The sequence below is a fragment of the Mercenaria mercenaria genome, chromosome 13 (assembly GCF_021730395.1).
Source record: "Mercenaria mercenaria strain notata chromosome 13, MADL_Memer_1, whole genome shotgun sequence".
In the NCBI taxonomy this organism is placed as follows: domain Eukaryota; kingdom Metazoa; phylum Mollusca; class Bivalvia; order Venerida; family Veneridae; genus Mercenaria; species Mercenaria mercenaria.
This window is the reverse complement of record NC_069373.1, coordinates 60,649,564-60,673,726: the sequence shown is the minus strand read 5'-3', so window position 1 is coordinate 60,673,726 and position 24,163 is coordinate 60,649,564. Positions and strand designations below refer to the sequence as shown.

Sequence of the window (24,163 nt, the reverse complement as noted above, 5' to 3'; positions counted from 1 at the left end):
CATCTGTCATGTGATGTTCCAAGCCATATCCGACATTCAGAAGACCCGTATAGCTGTTTTGAAAACAAAATGCAAATTTTTCATCACAAGAACATGAAAATAATCACACTGGAATCCTATAATGTTGCAAATGTCTTTGTTTATACTGACACAACTATAGGAAAGCTGAGAGGTGAAGGCAGTTAGAAAGACATAAAAATCTCTAATACCAATGTTTTACACAAGTGAATAATGTGTCAGCAGGATGTTGAAAGTCAGTTACACATCTGCTACTTTACTTTCCATGATGTTACCAGAAATAAGAGAGCTGTGGGACATTACGAAAGTCCCATTTAAAAAAAAAACAGAAAAAAAAGACAAAAAAAACAAAACAAAGAAATTCTTGACATTAGAGCTGGTTCAAAACACATTACTTTCAACAAAAGCTGGTCAAAATTTAGGCTGAAAGGAGTGATGAAATAATTTAACCTTTAGCCTGCTGGCGGCCAGTGAGTCACATTTGCGACCAGTGCAGACCAAGATCAGCCTGCACATCACATCCGTGCAGGCTATTCTTGGTCTGCACTGTTTGCTATTCGGTCAATAAATTTTCAGTGAACACTCCTTTGAATAATAAGTAGTTAGTAGTACTGTCCAAATTGAATGATGGAGCAGCACATTTTAGAAATTTAGCAGGGTAAAGGTTAAAATTTTAATGTAACTGAATAGCCAGCTGGTATATTTCTGATTTCTTTTTCAAACATACACATATCATATGCTACTTTAAGCTATTTAAATTTGTAACAAAAAAAGAGAGTTGAGCAGATGTACCATTTAAATGAAAATAATATGTCAAAGATAATTATATACACTGTATGTTTAAGCTGAATTTAAATTTCAACCATGATGCAAAAACCTGTCATTTTAAATAATTTGTCGGATAATGACAGGCGTTCCCTACTTTAAGTAACATTTCCCGTTATATTAATTAGGCCATGTGTATAAAATATACAGTTAAATGGTGACCCAATGGCCATTTGATCAGACAAGTGTTATATCAGCTCTGTTTAAACTATGTCTGCAGGACTTGATCACTAAAGCACACATTTTAATCATCTGATACAAAACTGCATTAAAGTGTGCTTCAAATTTTGACTAGCCACACTGATAATAAAGAATTTGTCAGAAAGATTTAGCTTTTGTATGTTTTCTTTTAACTATTGTAATAGTGACCAAATGCCAGTCTATTTTTAGAGCTGACTGTAATATTATAATATTGGACATAGGATATAGACTTGCTATATTCACAATTTTAAAAAACAATATAATGTTAGTCTATGAGCTAGTCTAATGTGCTTTTTACCACAAGGCTAGGTCATGGGTTCAGGTGGGATAAGATAAGATAAATTCTATTTAACATGGGAAAGACATTTACATTGTAATATCAGCTCAGCTCAATGAGCCAACAGAGACAATGTTTCCCTCCAAAGAAGGAATTAAAAAAGTCTTAAACTTTCAATAAATTTGATCTAAATATCAGTGGTATAAAATATATCAGTGATAAAGATTTGCAAAATTCTGCTCCTGTAAGACACCACAATTCCAGGCAAACACTGGACCGACTGATGCTGTGAATTACCTTGAATAAAGAAATTTGCACTAAAGATTCATGTTTGATTTCATACCTGATTTTCAGCACTTTAAAGAGATGCGGTGAAAATCAGTTGGCAACGGAAGCCATGAATGATAATACAGGTTAGACAGACATCTATCGTCTGTTACCTCACAGTATCTAAAATAGACTAACACATTCCATACAATCATGAAAACTCGCAAAGAATTATCTAAGAATTCATCATTTTCATGATGCAGAGATCTTTATGAGTCAATAACAGTATCTCAGGTAGTATTTAGTTACAATCATGACTTAGCTGAATCTTTAGATTTAATTAACTTTGGTATTCAGGACCAGAGTGCACCATGACTGTGTGAAACAATATGACCTAGTTGTATAGACCAGGCCATGTCCAATAGACTTCCTTCTGCGATGGGAGTGAATGTCTATCTACTGACCAAGAAGTCTGGCGTTTAATCCCTCTGCATCGTATGGGCCTTAAATGAAGTTTTTCTCCCAAAGGTTACTTGAATGGCGTCAGAAGTGTATACGTAGCTCGAAAATAACAAGGAGACATTTAGTGTTGTGTTTGTAGGTAGCTATAGGCCTTGCTGTTTGCTTAACCCTTCAGTGATGTGGTTGAGTGTCTGTCTTCCAGCCAAAAGATCTGGGGTTCAGTCTCAGTTGGGGTTTTTCTCCCCAAGTTTACTTTAGACTTAAGAATATATCATATCAAATATGATATGAACTATTGTTACACTCAGCTGTTGTGTCCCAGATACTACACAAAGATGTAAAACAAACATCTCTAATGGGTACTGAACTTTTTACCCTGTAATCAATTTCTCATAAAAACAGGTCTGCAATAAAGCAGCTGCCTATCAACATGATCAGTAAGTGCCCTTTTTCACCAATATGTGACAATTTCATTGACCTACATTTTCTTGTCAAAGTGCGGTTTTAAAATTAAGGTAAACATTTCCGCAAAACACAGAGATGTTTCAATGGGAAATATTGATTATGGAATTATGTGTGATTATTTTCATGGCATATCACATCTCATCAAACAAAAGCAGAGCAATCTAAAATTGGAGGAGGCTGCCGAGTGAAGATGAGTAATCAATTTTCCTATCTCCTCAAGCAGTGCAGAGATAACACTCCAAAATGTGTATTATTGAGGATTATATACTGATCAAACATTCCTCTTTAAACCTCTTTTCATTCAAAATTGCTTATTTTTCATACGGTTTATCAATAATGTCCAGCATACAAATTATACAAGGTTGTGGTATATTTTATGTAAAGTAGGGTTTTTAAGCCAAGTAATTATACTGTATCATGCCAGATTTATTGGACTCTTTTCTTTTTCATCATATATCAAGATATCAATATGTTCGAATCAGACCTATAAAAACAGAATAAATCACAATGATACATGTTAAAAGTTTTGGGATCTTCTTAACGCCCAAGGGGAAGTAATGTAACTGATTATAGACAGTCCATACATGCTTTAAACACTCAAAACTATGTGAAAATTGAACTGTAACTTAAGAATGTAACAGATAAAACATTTACCAAAGTATCTATTTTTCCGTTTCGACTCCGATCTATTCGATTTTAGTAGAGAATCCATCATAAACACACTAAATTAATCCATGATAGTATTTTCCCCCCACTGAAACACTGTGAACACACACTGAATAAATGAGACATACACATAATATTGGTGAGGGTCGATCAATGAGTAACCAGTGTATAAATTGGCTTGTTATCAACAGTCATGATCTATTTAGTGCCCTGTGGTTTATTTTTGTAAACACTGTAAGAGGTAGGTAATGATATATAGTTTCAAGTGGGAAGGACTATTATTTTGATAAAATGAGTAACTGAAAAAATAAACAATTTATAAATAGGCAGCAGCTACACCAAGGGTCATTTAGTAATATCAATAAATCATCATATTTTGTGTAGTATACTTATAAATCTTACATATTATCTCATTATCATAAACTTTAAGGTGTTTTTTTTTCTTCAAGATATCATGTTTAACCAACATCAGCTTTATTCACACCTGCCCACCCCCTACTCCAATACACAACACATAGGTATAAAAAACATAACTAAAAGATGTATTACAGCTCAATGTCAGTGGGTTATAACTACTTCAGTGCAATATCAACATTTTTTTTTCTATTTTTTCATTTATAGGAATCATTAAAAGAATTTTAAACTAAGACTGGGACAATTATTCAGTTAATTGGATCCGATTCGATTACTAGGTGAAACCGGTTTCAATTCTTCAAAACCGCTAATCGCTCTTAAACAATACACATCACGAATCGTACTTTATCTTTATATATTTTTTTTTACCAGTACATTGACTGCAGTAAATTTCTGCTAAAACACATCAATCAACATAATCCATATCCTTGAATTCGCCTGTCGTGATATATTTCAAATGAAATACACCAAAATATCACTTATTAATTTTTGAACTGCTTGCAAACGATAAAGCGCGTAAGTTCCTAATGAAGTCTGCTGCTGGAAGTACATTAATACGGTCGCCAGGAAGGCAAGGAGTATTTTCAATATGGCGGCCGATTAACCGGTTCGATTCGATTTCATACAAATGATTAACCGGTTTCAAAAATTTGAAATCGTCCCCCACTATTTTAAACAAGAGGTGTCAGAGGATTACGTGTTTGACTATTTTGATGTTTGACACTGTGCTATCACTGGAGTGACTTACACAAAGGTCCTGATGTGGATGATGATGTAGTACTAGGATTGAATAATAACAGAGACAGAGTTAAAGTACATCAAAACATTTACCAACTATTTTAAGTAGAAAGGGGAAGTATTTCATGGAATACTTCTGTCTGTTTCATTTGATGTGGGCGACGATGTTGAGAAACTATGTTATGTCTGAATCAAATCTAATCAGTAATAACAGAATTTATAAGAGTGAAAGTGCATAAAAACTTTAACGGGGAATTCAAAGTGGAAAGGGGGCATGATATATGAAATATTGGTACCATAATTATGGCCCTTGTGTCATATGATGAGGGTAATGATATAGAACAGTGATCAAACTTTTAACCTGATGCTGGAGCGGGCAGGATGGCTCTCGATATATCTGAACTCTGAAATTACAAACTCACTTATCTCAAAGTTCAGGCTGTCTGAAAGACATTTTCAAGTCCCATCCTGAGAACACATGCACAAAGTTTTCTTTCGAGTCGAATTTCGGTTCTTTCTAAGTAAAACGCTGGATCTCTTGGAATCCAAATACTGGGTTTCGACTAAACTTCATACTAGAATCAACCTGAAACTGTCTCCTCTGCCTCAAACTTAGTTGTGTCTAATTCTTTATTAAGACACATCTAAATTAGTTAGTTATAAAGTGCTCATATCTTAAGTGGTATATCTAAATACAACATATTACAGTCATTTCAATGATATTAACTTCCTGCTAAAAAGATCTGGGTTAGTGATACTGACAAGCTGTTTCAGTTTCAAATCCTGAAATAAATTAACTTTATCTTTTATATAGCCAAAGTCTGTTTCAAACATAATTTGAGGATTGGCTTCCTTTCTGAAAATTGTGTAAAAGGTGCACAAAGGATCAATCAGGTATTGAAAAATCACAAATTGTGCATTTAAAATACTTAACAAGCAAATCACAAACATTTCTGAAGGCTGTAAACATGTCCATGGCAAATTTATAGAAATATAACATTTCAGCTAATTAAATGCTGAAGTATACCAATATTTATATAAATATTTGTTCTAAATTTAGACAATACAAGTAAACATATCAGCCTCATGGGAGACTCAAAAATCAAACAAAGCAGACCAGTAAACTGTGTTCATTAAAATCTAATTAATTACTGGAGAGAATGACTAGCCCAGACAACTTTTGACTGTCTTTGTTTTATTCACATTAATAATTAGGTAGTGTCTAGTATTTATATTCCACATAAATTACATTAGCTACCTATTACATATACGCTACTTACATATCTATATTTAGAACAGGTGATATATTTATAGACAGCTGAACAAATTGTCATGTTAATATAATAACAAAGACATTTTATGACCATTAATAGTTTATGAGCAACTTGTTTTCAGTAAACATTTTCAGACAGGTATAAACATTGTGTGTATTAACTTATTCCTTGCATGGAGACCTTACCAGACTCCCAGAGGTCATAAAACAAATTACAAAACAATTACAGACACCCAGCTTCCCACGCTGATAAGTAATTCATCTTCATGGTCAGAAACTTTCAACAGTTTTATGTCTGCTGAGAAACCTGTAATGTATTATTCTGCCATTTATACAAACCTACACTAATGGGAAAAGCATTTGGTTTACAATTACCATAAAGACTATCTAAATGCATTTTTGTTGTTGTTGCAAAATTACACTTTTGCCTTTAAGAAACATTAAAGTCTTAACTTATGTTACGGTTTGTGCATATCAATAGTTTAACCTTGATCAAGCTGGACATGATTGATTCTGCCTTTGTGACCAGTGCAGATCATGATCAACCTGCACATCCATGCAGTCTGATCATGACCTACACTGTTCGCCATTCAGTCAGAATCTGTTTAACAGTTAATGGTACTCACAGTCCAAATTGAATGGACAAGTTCATTATAGAAATTTAGCAGGCTAATGGTTAAACTCTCCAGTGGTATTTTTGCCGCTGACCAGGTGTTGCTCTGTGCCCTTTACTTGTTTATTTTGTTCTTGTTTTCAGTTGTTCTTTTAAAATAAATTTTACTTTCTCTATGCATTTTTGTGTATATATTTACATGTAATTTTATTATCATTTTATTAATGATGTACACATGCACCTATACATACACTGTTATACAGGGTTACTTTTGAGGGGGTGGGGGCTGCGTTCTTGGAACATGACTTTTCCTATTTTACACATTTCATCCCTTCACTGCAGAATTATACATGAACTGAAAGTAAATTATAATGTATTCATACATCTTTGAATCATCTGAGGAATAAACAAGAGCTGTCACTAATGGTGACAAATGCTCCCCCCACCCCCCCTTGACCTTTGACCCCAAAATCAGTAGAGGTCGTGTACTCAATAAGTACTATCAGCATGTGAAGTTTGAAGATCCTGGGTGCAGTGGTTCGCGAGTAAAGTGCCTTCATGCAAAAAGTTAACGTTGTGATGAACGAACAAACTAACGAACGGACGGACAGTTGAAAACTAATATGCCTCCCTTTGGAGTATTGGAATATATATTATGAATGTTATTTTATTCCTTGTAAAGTGTATAATCTGACAGTATCTGCCATCACCAAGGGAGATAATCATTTCAGATAAGAGAACTAATTAATTAATATGTTAATGAGTAACATTCTTTGTTTCTCATTTACATTTACTGGTAATGACTGATGAAAGGGTAACCACGGCTCTGATAGATCTGAGTATAGCAGGCTAGGTGAAAGCAAAGAAAAATCAAAATCAATCCAAAGTGTATTATAATTTCCTTCAATCATTTTTGTCCTGGATTAATGATTATTATTTTGTAAAATTTATAAATTTGAGACTAATGCACCATATCAGTTGATAAGACCGAAGAAAACAAGAGCTGTCCATAAGACAGCCAAGCTCGACTATTCGAAATATTGTCACAGAAGCAGGAAGTTATTACCCAAAATGTTAAATATCAAAAGAGTTTTAAGTTCGAAAGGGGACATAATTTGACCAAAATGCATATCAGAGTTATGGGACTTGATGCTATCAACTAGTTTTATAACCCCGAAGAAACATGTTAAGTTTCAATTCAATATCTGCATTACTTTTGGAGATAGTAACTTGCATGTAAAACTTTAACCAGAATTTTCTAAGTCCAAAAGAGGGCATAATTTGCTCAAAATACATGTTAAGAGTTATGGAACTTGACCCAGTGAGGTTGGTAATTGAGCTAGAAAAAGAATAAATAAGTTTCAAAGCTGTATGCCTTTTGGTAATAGCTGTATGTACTTGCACGCAAAACTTTAACCAGGATTTTCTAAGTCCATAAGGGGGCGTAATTTGCCCAAAATACAGGTCAGAGTTATGGGACTTGATTCTATCAACTAGTTTTATAACCCCGAAGACACATGTGAAGTTTCAATTTAATATCTGCATTAGTTTTGGAGATAGTAACTTGCATGTAAAACTTTAACCAGAATTTTCTAAGTCCAAAAGGGGGCATAATTTGGCCAAAATACATGTCAGAGTTATGGGACTTGACCCAGTGAGGTAGGTAATTGATCTAGAAAAAGAAAAAAATAAGTTTCAAATCTATATGCCTTTTAGTAATAGCTGTATGTACTTGCATGCAAAACTTTAAGACTTAAAACTTTATGAAAGTGTATCAGTATCCGGACATAAAATTTCGGCTATCTGACTTTTAACCAATAAAAAATTCCGTGGCAGGGGGTTTCAGATGTGGGCGGGTGGGTGGGTGGGTGGGCGGGGATGGGAATCTAAAAACTTATTTTCTATTGCCTAATTATGACATCAGTTTTTAAGATGAATATTAAAGAGGAACAGACTTTGAACTCAGACCTTTGAGTTAAGCAAAATTTTAGGCTCATATTGCCCTAAGCTGCTCACCTAAGCAGGATTTTGACTTTATGGCCTTGCTTCTGGACAAGTCTGGTTACTTTACTATCCACTAAGCAGTTCATTAACTTATTTTAAGCCTTTTCATTTTTTTGCTTTGATATGCTCCAATATACGTAACCTTCTGAATAAACTTGAGAGAGGTCAAACAAAGGATGCTACAGATCAAGTTTGGTGAAGATCCATCAAGCCATTCATGAGAAGAGGTTGTTATCATTTTTGTCTATATTTATATAGCTCTGTTCTAAAGCAGAAACATATGAATAAAATTGAGAAAAGATTTAGCAAAGGTCTTTCGAGCAGATCATGAAAAGTTGTTAAAAGTTTTTCAGCTTTTGCTCTGTTGCTCCTAAAAGGGGCAAAGCAGGACTGTTTGAACAAAATTAACATAGGTCCATACAAGAATGTATTAACCAACTTTAGTGATTTGTTTGTTTGTTTTGGGTTTAACGCCGTTTTTCAACAGTATTTCAGTCATGTAACGGCGGGCAGTTAACCTAACCAGTGTTCCTGGATTATGTACCAGTACAAACCTGTTCTCCGCAAGTAACTGCCAACTTCCCCACATGAATCAGAGGTGGAGGACTAATGATTTCAGACACAATGTCGTTTATCAAATAGTCACGGAGAACATACGCCCCGCCCGAGGATCGAACTCACGACCCCGCGATCCGTAGACCGACGCTCTACCTACTGAGCTAAGCGGGCGGGCTCCAACTTTAGTGAAGATCCATCAAGTGGTTCATATGTTCAAGAAATCATTTCAAGATTTTTTCTAGTCTTAGCACTCTGACAGCCCTAAAAGGGACAGAGCCAAACCATTTGAATAAATTTTAAAGATGCTACAGACCAAATTTACTGCAGATCGTTATCTGGTTCATGAGAAGAAACTGTTTAAAAAGGTTTTTCACTTTTTAGCTTTGGTAATGCCCCTAAAAGAGACAAAGTGAAAACATTCAAATAATTGTGAGAGAATACTTATTAAACATAATTTATAAAGGATGCTACTGACATAATTTGGTGACAATCCATCATGCCGTTCATGAGAAGTATCTGCTTAAAGGTTTTTCTATTTTTTGCTCTAGCAGCTTCTGAAAGATGCAAATTGAAACCATTTAAGTACACATGTACTTGAAATTGGACTTTGTGAAGAATGTTACCGACCAAGATCCATCATCTGCCTCATGAGCAGAAATCATTTAAAGATCATTTTCTATTTTTAGCTCAGGCGGGTCGCTTCTGAGGCCAAGCTGAATCATTTAAACAGAACAGAACTGAAAGAGGTGGGAGCATGCCAGGATGCTACTGGGTGCTATTCTAACCAGTCTTAAAAGGAGATCCTTAGTAAAAATGTTGATGCGTGATGGTAGATGCCAGATCATCCACTAATACAAATAGCTTGATCACCCTGAACAAAGTTCAAATTTGCTAAAAAGTTATAGCCATTCTTGCAGTGTAATTTAACCTTATTGTTAACAATTTTACAGTCAAAACATGACGGTATCTACTTGTAGCAGTAAATGCTATGCCCAACTTTACGGTGCTGCTTAACTGGGATATCGAGTCTTACACATGTGACATGATACCCTGCCCTGTTATACTGAGACCAGACTGACCAGTCTTAGTACTATCCTAATTTAATGTTAAGCACAAATCAGGAAGTTACTAGTAGCATTTTTCATGTCTTTGGAATGATGTAGCCAGGAAGCTAACCCATCACCTCCCACTCTCAAGGTGGATGCAAAACCACTAGGCTACCAACTCCTCCAACACATAAAATGATAACTAACTTTTTTTAGAGCAAAAACTTCTGTTTTAAGTCTTCACAGCAGTGCTGTGTTACCTCAAGTTGTGCTGTATATTAATTGCATATAATGAGCTAGCTGCAAGTCCATAGTTATTAAGTGAGCTTGAAGAAATAAGTTTGTAAAAAGGACATTTTTCACAGTAACAACAAAATTAAAGATCAACAGTTTTTGGAGGAAGAAAATTGTAACATACCAAAAATATGTGGTCCTTCAGTGACAATATCATCATTGGATGGTCTGGTACAAGCAAACAGTGAATATCTTGAACCTTGTCTCACATATGCCGGCATACTTCAAATCTTATTTATCATTTAGCCACGATATTCCAAATTAGTTTCATACAGTTTTCACATCACACTGTTCATCTGACTCATTTTCCATGTAGAAATAGTCACTTTCCTGTATCCTTGACTGAACCATTGTATCGAAAAATGTGAAAATTATATGATATTTAATTGAGTTCAAGGGATGGTGATTCTTCTATAAAGCTTCTTCTCGAAGAAATTTTACAAACTGTCAAGAATGAACTACCAAGCCTTGGAGCTAGGGCAAATTAATTGCCTCACAAGACAGAATCTATGGAGATTTCTGTTTTTGTGTATTGCAGCTCCGGAACCTGTGAGTAAATATATCACATTTCACATTGTCTTCCTACAAATCATTCTTTCTTTGTTTAGTTTTTGTAAGAAAATATACTGTAGAGATCCTAAAAACATTCACATGTTTCTATAGAAATAGATACTGTTTCTTCGACTCTCTATTTTTAGTGTTCTTACAGTGTTTTTTTTTTTTTATAGCCAGATTTATCATTTCATAATACTATGTGTCACTAAAATGCACATTACTTCATTTTTCTTCATTTTGTACAGCCTAATCATCTTTTGTCTCCTGAAAGTTAATATCAAAGGGAAACAACTCCTGAGACCTTGTATACTAAGCAAATTTCAGTGCACTGAAAATCAAGGTGTCTGCAAATCTACGTACCTTGTGACCTTTCAAACAGAACAATTGATTGTAATATCAATAAATAAATCATACACCTGTTTGGAACAGGTTCAAACCATTTGACCACCATAAACTATAACTGACTTCTGATCAACAGTTAAACACTATGCTGTAATAGGTCCATACTATCATTTTGTATGACCATCATTTGACCTATATAATTTAAGTATATATTCATAACAATAGCAACCGTTACATTTGTGTGAACCAAAAATTCCCTGTATTCCCTGTATATATATAAATATCAATTTTCATTGATATTTAAAGAACAATCTTTAAAAGATCAAAACCATTAATTATCATCATGTTTAAGGGCAATAAAATGTTAAATAAATACCTCCAATTCTTAGCAGAAAAAACAAAAATTCACATGCAAATCAAATTGCAGACAGGCAAGCTAATAATAAGCTTCCACTGACTCAGATCTTCAGAAGAAAAATATAATAACACATCAAAACACGATTAACAACATTTTCTTGCCGCAAGCAGAACAAGAATTCTTCAATAATGTGACAGTAAATATTTAGACAATAGAAACTGTTTATTAGTGACTGAATAAATTAGAAGTTGTATGCATCAGGTATACACCCTTTTCTGAAACATGAACTGAAAACCTTTATTTGTATAAATCCATCCTGACAGCATGTTATTTAACTATCACATTCAATGAAAACTTTAATAGTATTGTATCCCCAGCATTCACAACAAATTTTAATCCAATTTACAGCAAAATTACAACTAAATCTGTTTATTTTTCAAACCATGAAAAATTAATCTGCACTTGTTTCAATAAGCTCTAAATTTTGAATGAGCTCTAAAAAGTCCCAAAGTCACTTTTAATCCTGAACATTAGATCAAATAGCATTGTATTCTAGTTCCTTTCAGTACTGCTTTCCCTTCTGTTGTAGTACATGAATCTAAACCACTTATCTATTGACCATTATCATTAGTCCAATTTTTTTTCCTTCCAAACATGCTGACAATATCGACATTTTGTCCAAAATTCCTATAGTATTTACTGACTTTTGACCAACAAGATCTATAAATTTAACACTTGTATGGGAATTGACCCACCACAACAGATACTGCTTTCATCTTGTCAATCTAACCATTCCCCTGAGGGCATCAAAACTTGTCAATAGTTGTCTAACTTTCTTCATTTCTATCTTTTATCTCCCTTTATCAGCACAATCTGAATATTTCGGTCATAATTAGTAGGTCAAGTGTTGATTAACCAATAAGACATTTATTGGTTATCAATAATGAATAAACAATGCACACTATGCCCTTTTATCTACATAGCCAAACAAAGAAATCAAATCAGGTTTTAAATCTTGATTAAATTCCACCAAAGTTTATAACACTAGCAGTATTTACAATAACAGGATTTTTCGATGAAAACAAGCCCGTCTCAAGACTGTTCTGGGGAAAAAGTAAAGAGACATCATCCTCATTCCATAAATGGAAGGAAGCCAGATTATACATCAACAGTGCAATTCTACGCCCACAATCAGTGTTATTGTCTGGCACTGTGCAAGAATTAATGGGATAAGATTTATTCCTATATGTGTCCAACAAGAAATTATGGGCATTTATAGGCAAGTTTTGGCAACAGGTATACAGCCATAGCTTTCAGCTGGTATTACAACTTTCACTGGACAATCATGGCAAACAGTTGGTGTTAGCTGCCATTAACAGTTCCACAGAACAATCATGGGAAACAGCCGGTATCAAAACATCCCTAAAGCAGTCATTGCTAACAGTATTAAAACAGTTTCACAGGGCAATCATTGTAAACAATTGGCAAGTTCCCTTAAAAGACAATCACAGCAATAGGCTGGAACAGATACACAGGGCAATCATTGCAAATGATTGGTAAGTTCCCTAGGCAATCATGGTATTACGGTTAGAACATATCCACAGGCAATCATTGCAAACAATTGGTAAGTTCCCTAGACAATCATGGCAAATGGCTAAAACAGATCCACAGGGCAATCATTGCAAACAATTGGTAAGTTCCCTATAGGACAATCATGGAAAATGGATAGAACAGATCCACAGGGCAATCACTACAAACAATTGATAAGTTCCCTTGGACAACTATAGCAAACAGCTGGAACAGATCTGCAGGGCAATCATTGCAAACAATTGGTAAGTTCCCTAGACAATTATGGTATTACGACTAGAACAGATCCACAGGGCAATCATTGCAAACAATTTGTAAGTTCCCTAGGACAATCAAGGCAAATGGCTGAAACAAACCTACAGGGCAATCATTGCAAACAATTGGTAAGTTCCTTAGGACAATCATGGCAAATGGCTGAAACAAATCTACAGGGCAATCATTGCAAACAATTGGTAAGTTCCCTAGACAATCATGGCAAATGGCTAGAACAGATCCACAGGGCAATCATTACAAACAACTGGTATGTTCCCTAGGACAATCATGGCAAATGGTTGAAATAAACCTACTGGGCAATCATCGCAAACAATTGGTAAGTTCCCTAGACTATCATGGCAAATGGCTAGAACCGATCCACAGGGCAATCATTGCAAACAATTGGTATGTTCCCTAGGACAATCATGGCAAATGGCTGGAACAGATCCACAGGGCAATCATCGCAACAACTGGTAAGTTCCCTAGGACAATCATGGCAAATGGCTAGAACATATCCACAGGGCAATCATTGCAAACAATTGGTAAGTTCCCTAGGACAATCATGGCAAATGGCTAGAACAGATCCACAGGGCAATCACTGCAACAAATGGTAAGTTCCCTAGGACAATCATGGCAAATGGCTGAAACAAACCTACAGGGCAATCATTGCAAACATTTGGTAAGTTCCCTAGGACAATCATGGCAAATGGCTAGAACAGATCCACAGGTCAATCATTGCAAACAATTGGTAAGTTCCCTAGACAATCATGGCAAATGGCTAGAACAGATCCACAATGCAATCATTCCCTGTTGAGCTGTAGTTCATGAACTGATGAGCATTCATGAACTGTTCACGAACATTCCTGAACCATTCGTGAACAATGCCATGAATGTTCCTCAAAAAGTTTGTGAACTGTTTCACGAACCAAAAGTTCATGAATTGTTCATGAAACTATTCCTGAAAAAGTTCACCAACTGTCTGTGAACCTAAAGTTCAAGAATTATTCATGAACTGGTTCTTCAAAAATTTCACCTTTGGTGCATGATTTTAAGTTCACGAATTATAAGTTCAGTAATCAAACAAGTGACTTCATTCAGAACTCCAGTGCAGTATTTGATTTTATTTCAATTATGCTGACGGTTCATGAACCTGAAGTTCATACACTGTTCATGAACTTCAAATTAATGAATTGATCAATCAAGTCTGAAATTCATAAAACAAGATACGTTTACTTGTAAAAGCTTCTAGTATTTACAGCTGAAGGCTAATACCAGAGTTATTGATAACATACATATGACTAGGAATGTTACTACATGTAGTTTGTATTTTATGTTGTCTGCAATTTGTACAAAATTTTGATCAAACATTGGGGATAGCTAACAGAAGTTTCATCATTATTTGACAATTTAGAAAATGTCACTGGAAAAGAATAATGGTGTACACTGATACTTGGTTGGTGAATTTATTGATGTCTTTCATTTCATACCAGAAATCCTTGAAATATTCATGAACTTGTTTAACAATGAATCAAGGTTTTTTCATGAATGTCAATATACCTATAGAATTCAAGAAAAATTCTTGAAAAAAAATGATGAACATTTTATGAGCAGTTTTAAATTTTTAAAACAGTCTTGATGTGTTCTTAAGAAAAAGTCATCTAAGATTCAATAAAAGTACTAAAAATTCAAAACCTTTTTCTAGTTCAGTACCAGTTCTTGAACCCAATAATGTGTTTCTGAACTGTTCACTCATTAAACATAAAACTTAGGTTTTCCTTTTACAATAAATGAATAAGTTCATGAACTGTTCATGAACATTAAATTTATGTCACATGATCAGTTTCCATTATTTTGTTGCATGCTGGGAAATTTTTTGCACATGTGATTCAGCAATTTTTTAGAAGTTTGTGCAGCAAACGAGAAGGAAATATTTATCATACTACAGTAAGGAACGGTTTAAAAGGAACGTGAGTATACTGAATATCAAATAAGTAATTATGGTGTTGTCATAAATTGTTCATTTTAAAAATATAAAATCCTTTTAAAATGTCACATGTTTTCACGACCCTGAAACAAAGCTAGTATCTAATCTGAATGTCAATCTTGAGATTAAAGTAAATTAGACCGTCTAGCAACTGATTTTCGGATAAATTTTCATTTGGGATTTTGTTGTTTTTTCGCATTTTTATATTTTGGAATTTAAAGACCTTTTTCAGTGTCGTATGAGGGCGTAATAATTTTTAAATGCAAAATGGACACAATCGGATGTCCTTGGCTTTAATCACAGGTTTAAACAGTGCAAAGTGTTCTCAAGTCACTGACCTGAGAAAGCCTGCTTTTCTCAGACAGGCTTTATCAGGCAGTTGCTATAGTAACGTCACTATTGTCAAAATCACTGTTTCATCAACTTTCCATTTATCTTGTTACTTTCAGTTCATGAACCCCTGGTTCATGAACTATGGTTCATCAACTTGATGAATAGTTGATGCTGCAAAAAGCCGCATTTGTAGTTGATGAACTGTTCATGAATAGTTCATGAATAGTTCAAGATTTATTCATGAACTGTTCATCAAGTTTGCGAATTTCTGGTTCATCAAATTCATGAACCTATCAACTCATGAACTTTGATGAACACATCCAGTTCATGAATTTGATGAACAGTCCAGTTCATGAACTTGATGAACCATGCCCAGTTCATGAATTTTTGATGTCGTAAAAAGTCCCATTTGTAGTTCACTAACTTTCATGAACTATTCGTGAACTGTTCATGAACAAAGTTCTGGAATAGCAGGGTTTTTTCTAGCTAATTTGGGAACATAGCCTATACCCCCAAAATTGGGAATTTTGACACGTAAATGTTTCGAATTGGGAAATATTTAGTCCCATAGGATATAGTAAAGATGTGCTTAAGCACTTTCTCATACACTTGTTTCACATTGTACAACCTCTTTTAACATACTTCCATTACAAAATTATCCATAATTTGGTCAATGTTTGTGCAATTTTGATGAAATTTTTTTCAGAATGTAGATTGGGAATTTTTGCACTCATTTTGGGAAAAATACATACTTTTTGGCATTGGGAATATAGCCGAATAACGGCTATAAAAATGGCCGAAAAAAAAACCTGGGAATAGTTCAAGGATTATTCATGAACTGTTCATGAATTTCTCAACAGGGTTGCAAACAACTGGTAAGTTCCCTATGACATTCATGACAAATGGCTAGAACAGATCCACAGGGCAATCATTGCAAACAATTGGTAACTTGCCTAGGACAATCATGACAAATGGCTAGAACAGATCCACAGGGCAATCATTGCAAACAATTGGTAACTTGCCTAGGACAATCATGGCAAAAGGCTAGAACAGATCCACAGGGCATTATCATTGCAAACAATTGGTAAGTTCCCTATGACAATCATGGCAAATGGCTAGAACAGATCCTAAGGGCAATCACTGCAAACAATTGGTAAGTTCCCTAGACAATCATGGTATTATGGCTTGAACAGATCCACAGGGCAATTATTGCAAACTATTGGTAACTTGCCTAGGACAATCACTGCAAAAGGCTAGAACTGATCCACTGGGCATTATCATTGCAAACAGTTGGTAAGTTCCCTATGACAATCATGGCAAATGGCTAGAACAGATCCACAGGGCAATCATTGCAAACATTTGGTAAGTTCCCTAGACAATCATGGCAAATGGTTGAAATAAACCTACAGGGCAATCATCGCAAACAGTTGGTAAGTTCCCTAGACTATCATGGCAAATGGCTAGAAGAGATCCACAGGGCAATCATTGCAAACAATTGGTAAATTCCCTAGGACAATCAGATAGTCATGGCAAAAGCAATTCCACAGGATAATCATTGCAAACAACTAGTACTGACAGTTCAGCAATACAATCATTGCCACTTTTGCCAGTAGCTGGTGTATAAACAATTTCACAGGTCAATCATGTCAAACAGCCAGTTACAATGGTGCGGGGAAACTAATATGTGTCTCTACAATCATTTTTTTCAGGCACAAATTGACTGGGTAGAATCACTGATCCTGCACTGAGGTGAGAGCAAGATTCCACCGTGATCAATCAGCAATGAAGGCCCTGTTTTTCCTGAATAAAATCCCAAAGATAAGGCTTGCTGCTATTTCCTTTTAAAGGACTTTGTACATAAGCATTTCAGCTGAGGGCTCATTGTATTACATTTTATATTTCTTTGTGGAAGTTCAGGTATGAAAAGTACAACCACTTAACAACAAGTGGTCATCTAAGTGACACACATAAAATGCTGCTGCAGTCACACCGAGATCAGTAAACAAACTGCACAGTAATTAATTCTACAAGTAGCAATCATAGAAACCTATAAAAAGGATTGCTATTTACACAGGACTGGCCATTAGGAAATTTGAGACACAATCAATAAGCTATTTTCCTGAAGCAGCAGCAGACACAGTATCAAGCTGGTGCATGTATGCAGAAATCTACAGGCTAAAAGAGCAATGCCTGTCATACAAGACACTGGTTAATAAATGAGCAAAGCTCTTAAGCTGCTATTATTCTCTATGAAATTTTCCAGTCATTTTGATCCTTGCTTGCTGGCTATGGGTTTAGTGCCATTTTTCGACTGTATTTCAGTTATATTATAACAGCGGGCAGTTAACATAACTGTTTTCCTGGATTCTCTGCAAGTAACTGCCAACTTACCCACATGAATCAGAGGTACAGGACAGATGATTTTGGACACAATGTCTTTATCAAATAGTCCTGGAGCCTTTTCAACATGTGCCTCGCCTGGGGATCAAACTCACAACACTGCTATCCGTAGATCTGCTCTCTTGCTTTTGAGCTGAGCAGGTGGGTAACTAAGCTCTAAGCTGCATCAAAGCTCTTAACACATACCAAAGGTTTAAAAATTTCTGCAGACACACTAAAGTTCCTCAGAGGAATCAATCAAATTTTGAAACAGTAGCAGTGGGACAAGTCATTTTAAGATCTTTTCTAACCATTCCAACTTTTGCACAAGAAACTGCTAGTACCAGATCAATATCAAGGAGATATTGGTGAGATACAGAATGGTGAGTGACACTGATTGCCATTAATCTCATCTTATCACTTTATCTTATTAAGATAAATCACAAGATTAATTCGCCGCTTGATTGATGGACACCTCCACTGACAACAGCTGCTCCTGCTACTGCAGACACCACAACAACAACACAGTTCTCTCTACATGTCTCATAAGGAAAGTCAAGAAAAAACCATTTTTCAGCAATAAAAAAATTCCCTTTCTCAAATAATCCAAAAACAATTTTGTGTAAAACTCGAATGACACCAAGATTATAGTTCCTTGCAATACACACTCTCAAAACACAGTTTTCCACAGTTTTTAAATGTTCAAGCTTTATCCCATTTGAATCTATTCTCCACAAATTAAACATTAAAATTATACAAATAGACATTATTCCTAGACTGGTCTCAGTCCTTACATTTGCCAGTCTACAATATTATCCTTGTTTTAATCCAAACAAAATATGAGTAATTCAGTGTCAATCGAGCACAAGAACGAAGGGAAGTTACTGTATGACATTTGAGCCGTGCCATGAGAAAACTAACATAGTAGGTATGCGACCAGCATGGATCCAGACCAGCCTGCGCATCCGCGCAGTCTGGTCAGGCTCCATGCTGGTCGCATACCCACTATGTTGGTTTTCCCATGGCACGGCTCATTTAATGTTGTACTTAGGAGCTTTTCTATTATTATTATCATTATGTTAATCCAAAATTAATCTCTACCTTCAAAAATGTGCACTCAGATGATCCAATTACAATTACAATACTAAAATTTTCAGTGCATGTTATTAGTTTGAATATATATACGCTACATGATAAAGGATTTTAAAGACCCTTAATATTTCACCTATTTTTGTGTCAATACAAAAAGCAGGTTGAAATGTTACAAGCAAAATACCAATATAAACACAAAATTGAAATTAGTATTGATTAATCTTTCAAATTTTCCATCTTATATAATAAACCATGGCGGTTATGATCCTTCTCATATGGAATTTTAAACTATCATTGGAAATAATACTGAGCGAATCAATCACATATAAAAGTCTGCACTTCTAGAAAGCACTGCAAAATATTGATAATTATCAAATTTTCTTGTCATTCCAAAATTCAATTCTCACTACATTCCTTATTCAATAAACAACCTCTGACGTTATGGTGTAGTTTTTCCGCATTTGTATTTGCATGTCCGCACTTTAAGTGTTTTTAAGTTGCTGGTCTAACTCCACTAAAAGCTGTACTATCTCTGTATACTCTAGTTCATTGAGTAATTCTGTAAAGTTACTCACTTGGAAAAAGATAATCAGTACACCATCTCGAATATCTAGATATGCCTGAATTATCTTCTCTAATCTCCATGATGTTCTCTTCACATGCAACTGATACTTGAAACAAAATTCTGATCACTTTTTAAAACTCAGTGAAACATAATCAACTGTAAAAAAAAGGTTAAAGAGATAAAAATCTGATCCTTGATTAATATTCTCGTTACCCTTAAGTAGAAAACATTGAAGACATTATAATTATACTTTTCTGAAAATATTTGGCCGGAATATCAAACATTTCATGAACATCAAACACTTCACAAAATTGTATGCTATTAAATATCTAGGATCTAGTAATATAACAAGAGCACCGTCTGTGGGCAATATCGCTTGTCTGCAAGTGTTGGACAATATGCAAGAAAAGAGTTATGGTTCTTAGCCTTAAATCTTACTCATCTTAACCGATGACAGAAAAATGTATGATGTTTCAAAGCTAAAGTAAATAATCAAGAAAAGTGAACTTAAACAAAACACAAGAAATACTGATTTTCACAGAGCATCATCAACTTCAGGTCGGACTTCCTGTAAATCTAACACAGCATCAACAACTCTAGGTCTGACTTCCTTATCTAACAGAACTTCACAATTTCAAGTCTGACGTCCTTAACTAACAGAGCATCAACAACTTCAGGTCCAACTTCCTTATCTAACATAACATCCAAACTTTAGGTCTGACCTCTTCATCTGACAGAGCATCAACAACTTCAGGTCCAACTTCCTTATATGACAAAGCATCAACAGCTTCAGGTTAGACTTCCTTATCTAACAGAGCATCAACAACTTCATGTCAGACTTCCTTATCTAAAAGAACATCAACAACTTCAGGTCCAACTTCCTTATCTAAGACAGCATCAACAACTTCATAGGTCTACTTCCTTATCTAACACAGCATCAACAACTTCAGGACCGACTTTCTCCAACAACTTCAGGTCTGACTTCCTTATCTAAGAGAGCATCAACAACTTCAGGGTCTACTTCCTAAACAACTTCCTTAACTAAAAACCTGCCTGCTTAGCTCAACTGGGAGAACGTAGATCTACAGATCATGAGTTCGATCCTCGGGCGATGAACATGTTCTCTGCGACAATTTGATAGATGACATTGTGTCTGAAATCATTCGTCTTCCATCTCTTATTCATGTGGGGAAGTTGGCATTTACTTGTGGAGAACAGGTTTGTACTGGATTCTGTACCATGAACACTGGTTAGGTTGACTGCCCACCATTACATAACTGAAATACTGTTAAAAGAAGGCATAAAACCTAAAACAAACAAAAAAATCCTTAACTAACAGAGCATCAACAACTTCAGGTGCGACTTCCTTATCTGACAGAGAATCAACAACTTCAGGTCCAACTTCCTTAACTGACAGAGCATCAACAACTTCAGGTACGACTTCTTTAGCTGACAGAGCATCAACAACAACTTCAGGTCCGACTTCCTTATCTGACAGAGCATCAATAACTTCAGGTCCTACTTCCTTAACTAACAGAGCATCAACAACTTCAGGTCCTACTTCCTTAACTAACAGAGCATCAACAACTTCAGGTCTGACTTCCATATTTAATAGAGCATCAACAACTTCAGGTCTGACTTCCATATTTAATAGAGCATCAACAACTTCAGGTCTGACTTCCATATTTAATAGAGCATTAACAACTTCAGCTCTGACTTCCTTCACAACTTTAGGTCCAACTTCTTTATCTGATAGAGCATCAGCAACTTCCTCATCTATGTGTAGTTCTCCAAATCATCAACAGAAAAAAAACATTTCTAACATAAATATCTTCTTTATCTATTGAAGATAAAGTTGTAATATATGGGGGAATAATATGTTATCAAAGTGGGATTTTCGAACAAATAATAACTGATATATCACTGCATCAGTTGTTAAATATCATACATGTTCAAAAGCATTTTTCCTTGCAATGATTCAAATGATAATCAGTTTGATCTTTTTGTTTCTTGATTTCAGTCCCCAGTTCACATCTGTGTTCTAGGAACGTTTTGTTTTTGCAAGATAAATGACATTTACCTCACAATTACTATAGCATTTATTTTCATAGTTAAGAAAGGCACACAATAATTTTTCATTGTTATTCAAATAACTATGAAAATCTTCAATTTATTTCTTTTGTCAGCTTCAAGTCACATGAACACATTTCAGGTTATAATTATGGGAGTGACTTTGCAGCTTTTAACATCAGCTGAGTTGATTAGATCTCAGGTGCACCCATCTGGTAGTGTTTCAGGCATGGGGTAAACAAACACTGGGATAGATCAATGATGGACTACATGTGCTCAAGCCAACTTAATAGCTATCTCAACTTAAACATAGTCCATAGAGCTGTGGGAGCAAGTGATCTGAAGACGGGGTACTTAACCATTCTGCCATAGCAGCTCCCTCAAAGTATTTAAAGGTAGGGGTCAAATATCTTTGAAAGTTTCCCACCTGACCTTCCATGCTTACATGAGTCAGATCTCAATCAAAGGGGTCACTAAAAGGCAACCTTAAATTTTACATTGAGAGTAAAAATGTACTTCCCAGACGAAATGTTGATCATGGTCACCACGGTTTTTGATGGTTGACCATTTTTAACATGGTCAACCATTAAATACCATGGTGAAAACATGGTCAGGACTACGGTCGACCATGGTGAGGTAAGACTGACCATGGTCAGAAAAGTTGATCAACAGTTAGTCAACTTTTTTTCAACCATGGTTGACCATGGACTACCATGGTCATGTTAGTAATTTTCACACTTATCAAGTTTTACAATGCACCAAAGACTGCATTTTAGCTCCAAAGGTTTTCCTAGTTATAGAATAGTTTTCCTGCATTTATAGACAGATTCAAAGGTAAACTTTCATAGTCTGACTATAATTTGTAATCATCTTAGCAATTTTGTGACAAATAAATGACTAACTTAGACTGCAATTGTCTTGTATTTTCACGACCCTTTCAAATTCATATTTATACAGTTTTTGATAGTTATAATCACCATGGTTGATCATTGTCATGGACCTTGGTCGACCATGGTTGTCTGTGGTCCACAACCATGGTCGACCATGGTTTCTGACCATGGGCTGATACCATATTTTATGACCATGGTGCCAATTACCACAGCCATGGTCAACCATTGTCCCATGACCATCAACTACCGTGGTAAACCATGAATTACCATAATAAACCGTCAATTTCAACTGTGCTCATAGTAAGTACAGTCATTTAAAAATTTCAGAACTTTGTTCAAATATGACTCATTTCTCAAACAAAAAAAATATACATATTTCACTTAACAGCACAGCCCATCATAATCTGAAGTGATTTTATGCATCATCACCTTTCAGTATGGAACAACTGATAAGCCTTCTCGTTTATTGCAGTTCTAGTAAACTACTGCCCAATATTATCTCAGCAATGATATGACACACCTGTATGATTTCATAACATGCTAAAGTATAGGAAATCTTTATCATATATCTGATAAAACACATGAGTAAACAAATGCCAGAAAAAACAGAAAAAAGTCCATGTAGGACAAAGAAAGCAGTCACACACCAGCTCAATTCCCAGACTTTTCCTCATATTTGATAAAACACATGACCTCCTTCACACTATAGTACTCAAAGCATCTGAATTCACATCACAAGACCCATCCACTATCACAAGCTAACATTAACAGCAACACCTCTTGCAGGCCCAGTGTCCAGTAAACACTACATGGTAGGCTTCAATGACCATATGTGGACAGCCCTTTTCAATGAACACTATTCAAAAGATTGGCCAATAAACACTATTCACACACTATCACTAACAGCAATACCTCTGGCAGATTCTGGTCAATAAAAACTAACAAACTTTGGAAAGCAACATTATTCTCTTGCTGGCCCTGTTCAATGAACATTACTGTCAAGCTAACACTAAAAGCAACACCTTTGTCAGACCCAGTCAGATAACAACTAGACTTGTTCCCAACTGTCTGACTTATAAATACAAAAACAGTATTATAGGAGCTTAAAAAAATATTGTAATTATCCGTAGGAGACTATACTGATCAATCATTGTTGTATATATCTCATATTTTCTCTGGTATTCTATGAATAATTTACAAGATTAAACAGAAAAATGTCTGCTAAAACTGATTAAAAGATGGTGATAATATTTGACCATAAACAATTCCTTCCTTATCTTATATCAGCTAATATAGTATATTCATTCCACTATATACAAGATACCTATAACTATACCTATACATGTGCATATTTGAATTTCATAAATATATGTACCGCTGTCAACAACAACAAACAAGAGGGTCATTATGACCATATATCGCTCAACTTGGCCTCGGAATCATCAAGATAAACATTCTGACTAAGTTTCATGAAGATATTGTCATTAACGTGGCTTCTACAGTGTTAACAAGCTTTACCTTTGATTTCAGTGGTGACCCAGTTTTTGACCCAACATGAACCATTTTCAAACTTGGCCTAGGAATCATCAAGATAAATATTCTCACTAAGTTTCATGAAGATAGAGTCATAACAAG

General features: G+C 35.2%; 1 protein-coding gene across 6 annotated transcripts in view; it reads right to left on the bottom strand.

Moving 5' to 3' along the window:
• LOC123529692 (SLIT-ROBO Rho GTPase-activating protein 1-like) overlaps positions 1–24,163 on the bottom strand; it is a 117,289-nt gene that overhangs the window by 41,590 nt on the left and 51,536 nt on the right. Inside the window, exon 1 of one of the 6 annotated variants that reach the window (XM_045310141.2) lies at positions 10,246–10,938. The exons of 3 other annotated variants lie outside the window; for them this stretch is intronic. In XM_045310141.2, coding sequence (XP_045166076.1) covers positions 10,246–10,342 — 97 coding nt within the window. In that variant the 5' untranslated portion in view covers positions 10,343–10,938. Of the gene's footprint in view, positions 1–3,169; positions 3,325–10,245; positions 10,939–24,163 lie in introns of those variants that run through there. 2 more of the 6 variants (XM_045310145.2, XM_053521993.1) reach the window with 2 other exon arrangements.